Consider the following 13,128-nt stretch of genomic DNA (forward strand, 5'->3'; position numbering starts at 1 on the left):
TCCCAGGTAATGTGCCTTGCCCTCATGAAATGTGCCTTGCCTTCATGAAATGTGCCCTGCTCCCACATAATGTGCCTTGCCCATGTAATGTGCCCTGCTCCCAAGTAATGTGCCCTGCCCTCATGTAATGTGCCCTTCTCCCACGTAATGTGGCTTGCCTCCATGTAAAAGTTTACTTTAAATGCAATAGTAATGCCTTCCATTACCTCCAGTCTATCAGCCTCCACCTTCTCTGGGTTCAGATGCTGATTTTCCCTGCGCAGTCTTTAAAGTATTTTTTTTTTAAAACAAACATGTTATACTTACCTGCTTTGTGTAATGGTTTTGCACAGAGCAGCCCAGATTCTCCTCTTCTGGGGTTCCTCACTGATGCTTCTGGCTCCTCCTGCCTTTAGAGTGCCCCAATAGCAAGCTGCAAATTACAGTATAGCGTGCCCCTATAGCAAGGTAAAAACCTTCTGCCTTTAGACACACTCACTTTCTGCCCAGGACTACATGTTCCATGAGGTATTGCTCCTCACACATTCACATTCACAAGTTCTCAGGCACTTCCTGACATGTATGGATGGTGTACTGAGCTGTATGTGTGCTGCACTGTATTTCCGGATATGTAAACAAATAATGCATTCTGTATGCAGGCCAAATAATCGGCTGGCCGATTAATCGATTATGAAAATAGTTGACAACTATTTTAAAAATAGATTAGTTGTTTCAGCCCTAGTGCACTAATAAACACTGACCAAACCCCACCTCTGGTTTTCAGGTTTTTTCAAAGGGTGAAGCAAGCACATCAAAAATGTGTGCTGCGTGTGCAATTGACTTCAATAAAGGCAGCAGCTTGCAACAAAGTCTAGGAAACACGACACGCCCTAGAATCCTTGACATGACACCCTAACACACGTGTGTGTACTGTCCCACCCACCTGTCATTGTTTTAACTACCTAGTGTGTTGGCAGGTGGTACTGGAGAACGAAAAAAAAACCACATGTAAAATGCTTGTTTTTGACACATCTCTAGGCCCACGTGAGAGAGGCCACAGAGAAAGTGGAGTCACCCTTCTGACTGTCATGTTTGGCATAGGAGTACAAATCACAAAAGTGGCTACACACAATGGTGAACCAGTTGGCAAATATAGTAAGTAGATGTCAGCTTTAACTGTAGACAACATTTTGTGCAGGCTGATATAGAACATGTCAAGAAGAACTCACAAAATGTTTTAGCACTATAGAGATTTATTTCTTTTTTTACATAACCACAGAAAATAAATAATTTAGACAGCCCTGCATACAATCCCACACCAATCTTTGATACAATGAAAGCCAGCCAGAACATCATACAATTTTAGTAGTTGTTTGTATGTTGGCTATATGTGAACTCAGCAATGTATATCTGCAATTCCTGTGTGAACGATCCATTTGCAGACAGGAAGCTGTTTCAATCTGGTGTGGGTCTCATCATGTCTGGTTCACGGAAGATAAAGGAATACTTAAGAATACTTTTTTTTTTTTTTTGATAGAAAAATATATGTTTAATTTGTTTCCACACAAACAACCTTGAAAAGACCTGCTTAAAATATCTCCTTTTTGTGATAGTGAGGAAATCAAAAAGGGAAAAATTTCAACCAACTGATTGTCGCTACAAACTGCGTTTTCTGGAAATTGAAAGAACCAAAAGTGAAAGCAGACAAGCAGTGTATGTTAGATTTCACCAAAAAAAAAAAAAAAAGATACAGGATATTAAATCAACATTAGGATTGAATTAACAGAAAAGGCTTGTTGGAAAAAAAAAAAAAAAATCTTAACGTATACTTGGCACAATCCCGAACAATTTAAACCAAAAGGTAAGTTTAAAAAATGCATACACTAAAGTTACTATCAGTGAAAGACAAGTGTCATAATAACTTATGCAACCAGAGATTAAAGATATTGATGTTATATGCAAATCTCAACTTGGCAAAAGCAAAGCTTGGTCTCGTCCCTTCTTACTTCACTACTGATAGTTGTTGCTCACAATAAAAATCTAACAAGGCAGCAAAGAGAAGTGAATGGTGGGAAACAGTTGAGATTTGCATAGCTTTATTTAGCTTTCTGTTCTGTATCTACTTGGTTTTGTCACAGATTTACTTTTATATGTTGAAAACATTCACACATCTTTACCGGCTTCAAAATACATCTATGCAATGGGGTGGATTTACTAACTTTGCAAGTGCAGTTGCTCCAGAGCTTAGTAAATGAGGGGAAGATCTGCTGACTTCCATCATCCAATCACATGCAAGCAAAAATGCTGTTTTTTTTTTTTTTTATTTTATTTGCATGTGATTGGGTATTCTTTGCAAAGGGACGCTTCAACTCATTACTAAACTCTAGTCTATTTGCCTTTATTAAATCAACCCCAGGGTATACACACACACACATACACACACTTGGGGGATTTTTTAAGGCAGTGTGGAAGAGAGGTCTTATCCAGTACAAATGCTGACAAAACTTATTTATCAACAGATTTGTAACATTACTCATTAAAGCAGTAGTAAACGCATGTCTTAAAAATATAAAAAGCTGGTCCCGCTGCAGGTTTAAGTCATATTGTACTAGTATGCACTGCATACTAGTACATTAGGACAGACTTACCTGCAAACACAGCCCCCTCCAGCACAGCACTATCAGAGCTCCCCTGGCACTCCCCTCTTTGCCCGGTCTTCCTTCCGGGTTTAGTTTCTTTTGCCACTTGAAGGGCCGGACTGCGGTGAGATCACTCCCACACATGCGCATGGGAGTCACATCACTGGGGCACACAGCCTGGGCCATAAATGTGATCTGAGCTGCGCATGTACGGCTCAGATCAGATTACCCACTTTTATATATCATGACTTTACTACTACTTTAACAGGAATCTGAGAAGACAGCAACATGGAGGCCGCATTTGCTAACTTGATTTTAAAGGTGGAGGCTCCAGGGTTCTCGTCCTGAACCTTGCTTCAACAGCTACTGAGTCACTCGCCTGGAACAAATAGGCAAGATAGACAATTGGACTTTTCACACTTCACTACTGGTCGCATACTTGTTCCAGGTCAACGATTCATCAGGTGAGAAAAATTTAGGATTTGAGCCCCAGAGCCTACATCTTTAAGAACAAGCATTTGCAACTCCCAAATTGCTATCTGAACATGTTCACTTTAATGCTCACCCCTTATGCCAGTTATTTTAATGCACTGCATACTTGCGTGAAATCTTTCACCATTTTACTTTTTACTTCAAACCGATTCACAGGACCTGCAAGGTTTTAATTAGTGCAATTTAACTTCTGATCACTAGAGGGTTTCCCACTGAAGCTGCAAACGTCACTTGATCTAGGTGAAAAAGCAGAGAAGCCGGTAGAATTGTCTCAACCACTGCACACAGCTGTTCTGCATGGTCTTCCCTATAGGAGTTAGAAATTCCCCACGCTACCTTTCTATTTTTACACCAAAGGCTTTATGCCCTCTCAGGCATTCAGTCACACTCCGCTTCGCACTGCCGCTGGATATTGCAGAGCTCTGCTCTGTTTATTAGTTAACACTGTGTTCTAAATCTCTTTTAAAAGGTGTACACTGCTGATGTGAGGACATCTGGACCCCACCTGTATCGAGCATCACCAGCACATCACTTAGTTAAGCGTTATTTAGTCACAAGAGGACCAATGAGAAAGTAAAAAACTTAAACATTTGTTGAACACCAATATGCCAAAGTATGTCTGTGCTCCAGTGTCCTGCCCCAGTGCATCATGCCGCATATCTATTATCCAAAACACTAGCAGCCATTGAAAATGTATATACAAACCATGGCATTCCTATTACAGCAGGAAGTTTAAAAGGCTCTCCATAGTAATTGCCATTCCAATGTCCTGGCCGCTCCTACTTCTGCCAGAAGTGCCGTCAGCACCTTGAGCAGAACCTCGTATCTAACCAGACAACAATAAAAAAAAACAAAAAACTGTGCAGTCAAAAAGGAGCGGCGATAGAGCCTAAGCAATATAAAGCAGCCCGATGAGGCAACTGATCAAAATATGAGGCATGGTCAAAAATACCAAGGGAGGACATAGAGAGCTAAAAAGATAAAAATCTAAAAACATTAAAATACATAGGCTTTATACATATGAGCAGGGGTGGGGCATTTACGACTCTCTGCCATTGGTCCTATTGCAATATATATAGGATCCATGAATTGTGGTACTGGTGTCACGCTTTGCTTTATGAAGAGCTGCTATATGTTCCGAAATGTAGCAGTTACTTTTTCTCGTGACTAATAAATGGCTCTTGACTGCACTTTTGATGTGCTTGTGATGAACTTTGTTTTTGAAGATACTGGAAGGCAGCAGTATCCACCTTTTGTTCACTTCAGCGTTTGCTTTAACTATGCCACCACACCATTTGCAGTGCACCACACTCTTTGCTCCCTACCTATATCTGATTCTTTCAAATCAGATGCTACAAGACCTTGGCCCCCACACTGACTAAACTGAGCCCTATCTAGAGGTGTACACGTATGCCCTGTACAACCAATCGGACATTCCGACAACAAAATCCTAGGATTTTTTCCAACGGATGTTGGCTCAAACTTGTCTTGCATACACACGGTCACACAAATCTTGTCGGAAATTCTGAACGTCACGAACGCGGTGATGTACAACACGCACGACGAGTCGAGAAAAAGGAAGTTCAAGAGCCAGTGCTGCTCTTCTGCTTGATTACGAGCATGCGTGGAACTTTGTGCGATCGGAATTTACGACAGATTTTGTTGTCGGAAAATTGGAGATCCAGGTCTCAAATTTTGCGTGACGGAAATTCCGATGGAAAATGTCCGATGGAGCCTACACACGGTCGGAATTTCTGACAACAAGCTCCCATCGAACATTTTCTGTCGGAAAATCCGACCGTGTGTACGGGGCATTACACTTATGTAAACTCTAAACTATAAGTCTAAGACACAGACAGTAAAACAATATATTGGTCATCTGCTCAGTCTTTGATGCAGAGGTACATCCACCACCTGGGAACAATAACCAGATCAAGAAGACATCCCTTTATTTCTTTTTGACTGTTTTCTGTTCTGTTTTTTTCCCCCTCCATCTGTGTGGCTGTCATGAATCACATGTTGCAAGGAAAGGTGGGGATAAGAGGTTGGGTGAGATCCACTGAGCACTGTAGTTAGGAGTGTGTTATTAGTGTGGGCTGAATTAAAAAGCCCTCCACTTTGTGCAAAGGTGTATAGAGAGGATAGAACAAAAGCGGTGTTAACATGAAATCAAGCTTACATCTTCTGACTCGCTGTCTAAGCCTTCCGCCAGTGGTAGCAACAGCATTTCATCCTCTTCTTCAGGCCTGTCTATCTCCACACCACACTCAGCTCTTTCTGCACCAAAGTGTTCCACTCCACTTAGTGGGAGTAAAATTCTTTCCCTGACCACCTGCACCATTCCCATCATCAGTCCACTCCTATCCTCAGTGGGATCATTTGGTAAAGGAGAAACAGCAGAATCAGTCTGGGAAACAGAAAACTCAGGAGTGTCTAAAGGGGTCTTGACTGGAAGCAGTGGAGCTGAAGAAGGATCATTGCCCTCTGACACTAGCTGTGACGAGCCTGTATTCTGATTTTGATGGGTCTCGGTCTGTGTCCCTTGAGTACGAGGAGGAAGGAGTCCCCAACGCCTGAGCCGACGGAGGAGGCGTCTGACAGGACGTGGTGGACGTCGTCGTGTTGGCAGGTCGTTTAGGCCTCCAGCAGGGTGTGGCTGAGTCTGATGTAAAAACTGCAGTAGGCTTCGGAGATTTCCCATTAATGATCCCTATAGTAAGAAAATAGAAAATGGTGATCAATAGTACAGTGCCATTGTAAAATCACAGCAACCCTGACAAATAAAATTAGGGCTGCAACTAACGATTATTTTCATAATCGATTAGTTGGCCGATTATTGTTTCGATTAATCGGTTAATAGCCTTTAAAAAAAAAGTGTGGTGTATAATTTAGTTAATATGTAAAGTTTAAAAAATAAAAAAGGCAATTTATTCTTAAATATCTCTATGCAGTGGTAAATATAAACAACCAACTATATGGTTAGGGAGCAAAATATTGAATGCACTCTGAGAATAACAGACAGAAGAGATATACTGTATATACACTATTAGAAGAGAAATACTGTTTTTTGGCCAATTTGTTGTTGGGCAGATTAAAAAATACAAATTGCTGCAAAAACGCATTACATGCTTTTCTGCAGCTTCTCCATTGAAGTATATTGAACCTAAAAAGCACCATTTCGCGTTAAAAAAAAAAAAAAAAAAAAAAGTCCTTGACCCTTTCCAAATACGCATTGGCTGAAAAAAAGCATAGATGTGAACGTGTCCCATAGGAAACCATGTTAAATGAACTGTAGTGTGTTTCTGCAAAAAGCACCAAAAAACACATAGATGTGAACCAGGTCTAAGACATTTAGTAACATAATGGGGTTAAAAGAAACTAAAATGAGCCCTTTATAGTACAAAAAAAGCAAATAATCGCTACTGTAAGGGTTAATTTTTTTTACTGTAGAACGGTGAAAGTAATATTTACAGTAGCGATTATTTGCTCTTTTTGTACTATAAAGGGCTCATTTTATTTTTTTAACCCCATTATGTTACTGGCCGATTAATCGATTATGAAAATAGTAATCGATTAATTTCATAATCGATTAGTTGTTTCAGCCCTAAAATAAATAACATTATACTTTAAGAACGTAGCCTTCATGACAAAGGGGAGAAGTGACTTTTTTCATATATACTATAACTGACTTGTTATGGAATCTGGCCACTTTTTCTTGTTTATATTCATTCACCCTCCTTTCTATTTACCATGACCATTCCTTGGCTAATTTTTTCAAGGTCCTACCCGAGGAGGGATTGTAGAAACGCGTTTCCATGTGACTGGAGGTATAATAAATTATATATTCCTTATTGCTATTGGAGTGTGGAAGGGTCTTCATTATTTTACTTGGATTAAGTAATGGGGCAGGCTTCGAAAGCCTATTGTCAAGTTATGAATGTTTAAAACTATTCTAATGAAAATAAATAATTTGATGGCAAGGACCTTATCTTCTCAGCCCCTCTCCAATTCTTTATAGGACTTCTTACTGGTAGATATTGCCTTAGTTTCAGCTCCTGTCTCCCCAACAGAAAGCTATCTTGCTAAAAAAATTAAGCTATTCTATAGGATGAAGGAGAATAGTGCATAAAGAGCTTTTAACCTTACTTTACGTCCACGCCGATTTGGCATGCGATTTGACATGTTAAATCGCATTCCAAATTGGAGCCTATTGCCGGCAATGGCACCAACCTTATTGGTGTGACGCTGACTTCGCAGGGCCGCTCCAGTTCCCAAAAGTAGTTTCTGCACTTCTTTTGACGACTTTGGGGGCAATTTCAATAGACATCTGTGCACGAACCCACACAAATGTCTGTCAAATCGCCCCAGAAGTCGTACTGAAATGCCGGTTTGAAATTGTGGGAGTTCAGCTGAACCCGCCCTCAGTCTGAACAAGGGCTCAAACAGGGAAGTATACACTCACCAGCCGCTTAATTAGGTACACCTGTTCAATTTGCTTGGTAACACAAATTGCTAATCAGCCAATCACATGGTAGCAACTCAGTGCATGCACGCATTTAGATGTGGTGAAGACAACTTGTTGAAGTTCAAACAGAGCATCAGAATGGGGAAGGGGATTTAAAGTGACTTTGAATGTGGCATGGTGGTTGGTGCCAGATGGACTGGTCTGAGTATTTCAAAAACTGCTGATCTATTGGGATTTTCACGCACAACCATCTCTAGGGTTTACAGAGAATGGTCAGAAAAAGAGAAAATATCCAGCGAGTGGCAGTTGTGTGGACAAAAATTCCTTGTTTATGTCAGAGGTGAATGGGCAGACTGGTTCAAGATGATAGAAAGGCAACAGTAACTCAAATAAACACTCATTACAACCAAGATATGCAGAATACAATCTCTGAACACACAATACATTGAACCTTGAAGCAGATGGGCTACAACAGCAGAAGACCACACTGGGTGCCACTCCTGTCAGCCAAGAACAGGAAACTGAGGCTACAATTCACACAGGCTCACCAAAATTGGACAACAGAAGATTGGAAAAAACGTTGCCTTGTCTGATGAGTCTCAGTTTCAGCTGCGACATTCAGATGGCAGGGTCAGAATTTGGTGTAAACAACATGGAAGCATCACACATCCTGCCTTATATCAAGGGTTAAGGCAGGAGGCGGAGGTGTAATGGTGTGGGGGATATTTCCTTGGCACACGTTTGGCCCCTTAGTACCAACTGAGCATCGTTTAAATGCCACGGCCTACCCAAGTATTGTTGGTGACCATGTCCATCCCTTTATGATTACAGTGTACTCATCTTCTGATGGCTCCTTCCAGCAGGATACTACACCATGTCACAAAGCTCAAATCATCTCACCACTGGTTTCTTGAACATGACAATGAGGTCACTGTACTCCAATGGCCTCACAGTCACCAGATCTCAATCCAATAGAGCACCTTTGGGATGTGGTGGAACAGGAGATTTGCATCATGGATGTGCAGCCGACAAATCTGCAGCAACCGTGTGATGCTATCATGTCATTATGGACCAAAATCTCTGAGGAATGTTTCCAACACCTTGTTGACGAATCTATGCCATGAAGAAATAAGGCAGTTCTGTAGGAAAAAGGGGGTCCAACCCAGTACTAGCAAAGTACCTAATAAAGTGGTCGGTAGCCGAACACACAGCAAGCCTGCAGCCCTGGCCTTTCCACCCAAAAGCTAACAGTGAGTTAAAGACCAGTAAGCTTCCATTCTCAGCTGCCACTAGGGGGAGCACAAGGCTTCTTCTAAGTGACAGGTACAATGTGTTCTGGGAAACTGCCTTTTTTTTTTTTACGAGTATAATTGCCAGTCATTAAAATGATTGGTAGTGTCAGTGTGTGACTCTCTCTGGGAATGACTGTGTGTGTGCACGCTTCTTTCTTTTGTTCCTCCTCTTTGTGTGCATTTCTATTCTAAAACCTTCCTGTAGGTGTCTATGCATTTCTGCTGCCTCCATAAAGTGAGTGATTTCTCCGACTCCCAACCCCCCCCCCCCCCCCCCGGTTTCCTGTCCCATCACACATACTACCCACTCAACGCTCTCTCCCACTACTTATAAATCTGCACACTCTGGGCAGCTTACCTTTAATACTCAAATCAAGAAATGGCAGAGAGCTCACTAATAAACCTCTAGATTCTAAACAGATTCATGAAATAAAGTATGAATGCTTTTCGTGTTTTTATTCTTTTTTTTTTTAGAGATTGTAAGCTCTAATGAGCAGGGCCCTCTGATTTCCCCTGTATGGAATTGTATTGCAATTATACGGTCTGCCCTCATGTTGTAAAGTGCTGCGCAAACTGTTAGTGCTATATAAATCCTGTAAAATAATAATAATAAAAAACAAAAACATCTCATCAGATGATTTCAAATATACTGTGTCAATAAAATAATGATTTCAGGCTGAATAAAACAACACTTTTAAAATATATCTGATCACTGCCAATGGCTGTGACTGGTTCTTAGTTGATATTCTTCGGTTTCAGACATTTCCAGGCACTTAAATGCCACAGTACGTCTAGAAGCAACACGAGTCAGATTCAGCTGCTGTTCCATACTGAAATCAAGATTTGTAAGAGAAAGGCCAGGCATTCAAATTAAATGATTTCACAATGACATTCAAGGAGCTTTTGCCACCTTTACACAGTAACACTTCACTAAATGGCAACAACGCAGGTGAGGAACCTCACCATTAGTGGTCCTGAGACTAGTCACAGATATTTGACTAACACACACTGCTATTATTAAAGTGGATGTAAACCCAATGTCATCCTTTCTAAACTACTGCCATAGGGGTTATCTATAAGGATATACATGCCTCCTGCATGTATCTTTACCTGTCAAATGTCTCCCCTCTGTCTGTTACAAGACCCAAAAAACTGCATATTCTGTGGGTGGGTCTGTTGTCTGGAGCTCGGTGGGTGGAGTCGTGACGTCAGTAGACTCCCCGCCCACCTCTACACTCCCCTTGTCAATATGCATTTTCTCCTGTGTATTTCTAACACTGAACTTCTGCTATGATCTCTAACATCCAGTGAAAAGACAGGAAAGTAACCACATGACTTCAGCATGCCAAATCATGCTGAGGTGTGGAGCATCCAATCCTTGCAGAGCTGCTGAAGAAAGGAGTGGTGGTGGGAATTAAAAAATAATGCATGTGTCTTAGGCTAGTGTACGAGATGTAAATCACCTGTCACTCACAGCAAGGGGGAGGATTTGACAAAGTTTTTCTCAGTTTGTCAAGATTTATCTCACTGAACAATAAAAGAGGATTGCTCGGAGCTGGATTAACTCTGCGTGGCAAGACTGGGCTCACATGATAGGAAATCTTATACTCTACATTATGACATCAAAAAAAAAAAAAATTTCGGGTTTACATCCACTTTAATGGTCACCACCCAGCTGATGTACAATGGTATATCATGCCCCCAAGTGTAGCATGTATTTAATGTGCTGATCAGGTCTGCAATAGAAACCCTAACCCTTCCTGCAAAGACCTATGACAACAAAGATATGGCTACTGAAGCACTTCAATGGCAATGTGCAGGCTCCTAGAGACTCTATTAAAGTGATTCTAAGGGTTACTCACCCACCACTTTATTAGTTACACCTTGGACCCCCTTTTGCCTTCAGAATTGCCTTAATTCTTAGTGGCATAAATTCAACCCCGATGCACATGGCTGGCGGGCGCAATTGCCATTGGCCACACGCAATCACGTGCACGAGTGTCATCACAGGGATTTGTGTGTAAACACAAATCCCTGTTCTGTCAGAGGAGAGGAGACATATTGTTTGTTCCTACTAAGTACGAACAATGATATGTCTCCTCCCCCATTCAGGCCTACCCCCATACAGTTAGAACACATACATTTAACCCCTTGATCACCCCCCCAATGTTTACCTCTTCCATACCAGTGACATTTACATAGTAATAAGTATATATTTATAGCACTGATCGCTGTATAAAAATGACAATGGTCCCAAAAAAAGTGTCAAGTGTCCGATCTGTCCGTTGCAATGTCACAGTACCGCTAAAAAAAAATAAAAATAAAAAAAATCCCAGATCACCGCCATTATTAGTAAAAAAAATTAATAAAAATGCCATAAATCTTTCCCAGTTTGTAGACGCTATATTTTTTGCGCAAACCAATCAATGTACGCTTATTGTGATTTTTTTTTTACCAATAAGATGTAGAAAAATACAGTGGGGCAAAAAAGTATTTAGTCAGCCACCAATTGTGCAAGTTCTCCCACTTAAAAAGATGAGAGAGGCCTGTAATTGTCATCATAGGTATACCTCAACTATGAGAGACAAAATGTGGAAACAAATCCAGATAATCACATTGTCTGATTTTTGAAAGAATTTATTTGCAAATTATGGTGGAAAATAAGTATTTTGTCACCTACAAAGAGAGTTCGAAGGACACCAGAAACAAAATTGTAGACCTGCACCAGGCTGAGAAGACTGCTCTAGGCAAGCAGCTTGGTGTGAAAAAAATCAACTGTGGGAACAATAAATAGAAAATGGAAGACATACAAGACCACTGATAATCTCCCTCGATCTGGGGCTCCACGCAAGATCTCACCCCGTGGGGTCAAAATGATCACAAGAACTGTGAGCAAAAATCCCAGAACCACACGGAGGGACCTAGTAAATGACCTGCAGAGAGCTGGGACCAACGTAACAAAGACTACCATCAGTAACACACTACGCCGCCAGGGACTCAGATCCTGCAGTGCCAGACGTGTCCCCCTGCTTCAGCCAGTACATATCCGGGCCAGTCTGAGGTTTGCTAGAGAGCATTTGGATGATCCAGAAGAGGACTGGGAGAATGTCATATGGTCAGATGAAACAACTCGTCGTGTTTGGAGGAGAGAGAATGCTGAGTTGCAACCAAAGACAGGCCTCTCTCATCTTTTTAAGTAGGTAAACTTGCACAATTGGTGGCTGACTAAATACTTTTTTGCCCCACTGTATATATTGGCCTAAACTGATGAAGACATTTTTTTTTTAAATTTGGGGGATATTTATTATAGCAAAAAGTAAAAAACATTGTTTTCTTTTCAAAATTGATGCTCTTTTTTTGTTTATAGTGCAAAAAAGAAAAACCGCAGAGGTGATCAGATACCACCAAAAGAAAGCTCTATTTGTGGGAAAAAAAAAAAAAAAAAAAGGACTTTTGGTTACAGCATTGCATGACCGCGCAATTGTCATTTAAAGCGTTGCAGTGCTAAATTGTAAAAAGTGCTCTGGTCAAGGGGGGAGTAAAATTTTCCAGGGCTGAAGTGGTTAAACAATGCTCAATTGGTACGAAGGGGCCCAAAGTGTGCCAAGAAAATATCCCCCCCACCATTACACCCCCACCACTGGCCTGAACTGTTGATAGAAGGCAGGATGGATCCATGCTTTCATGTTTATGCCAAATTCTGAGCCTACCATCTGAATATCGCAGCTGAAATTGAGACTCATCAGACCACATTTTTCCGATCTTCCGTTGTCCAATTTTGGTGAGCCTGTGCGAATTGTAGCCTTAGTTTCCTGTTCTTAGCAGACAGGAGTGGCACCCAATGTGGTCTTTTGCTTCTGTAGCCCATCTGCTTCAAGGTTCAATGTGTTGTGCATTCAGAGATGGTATTCTGCATACCTTGTTGTAACGAGTGGTTATGTGAGTTACTGTTGCCTTTCTATCATCTTGAACCAGTCTTCTCATTCTCCTCTGACCTCAAGGCATTTTTGTCCACTCAACTGTCGCTCACTGGATATTTTCTTTTTTTCGGACAATTCTCTGTAAACCCTAGACATTGTGTGTGAAAATCCCAGTAGTTTAGCAGTTTTTGAAATTCTCAGAACAGCCTGTCTGGCACCAACCACCATGTCACGTTGAAAGTCACTTAAATCCCCTTTCTTCCCCATTCTGATGCTCGGTTTGAAATTCAGCAAGTCGTCTTCACCAGGTCTAGATACACAAGTTGCTGCCATGGGCAATT

At 41.2% G+C, this 13,128-nt stretch overlaps 1 protein-coding gene across 1 annotated transcript in view; it reads right to left on the bottom strand.

Moving 5' to 3' along the window:
• Positions 1-1,214: 1,214 nt before the first annotated feature.
• The window catches only part of LRP10 (LDL receptor related protein 10), a 38,254-nt gene continuing 26,340 nt past the window's right edge, over positions 1,215-13,128 (bottom strand). Inside the window, exon 5 of the mRNA XM_073632516.1 lies at positions 1,215-5,820. Coding sequence (XP_073488617.1) covers positions 5,269-5,820 — 552 coding nt within the window. The 3' untranslated portion in view covers positions 1,215-5,268. The remainder of the gene's footprint in view (positions 5,821-13,128) is intronic.

This window comes from Aquarana catesbeiana, linkage group LG01 (genome assembly GCF_042186555.1).
Source record: "Aquarana catesbeiana isolate 2022-GZ linkage group LG01, ASM4218655v1, whole genome shotgun sequence".
NCBI lineage: Eukaryota > Metazoa > Chordata > Amphibia > Anura > Ranidae > Aquarana > Aquarana catesbeiana.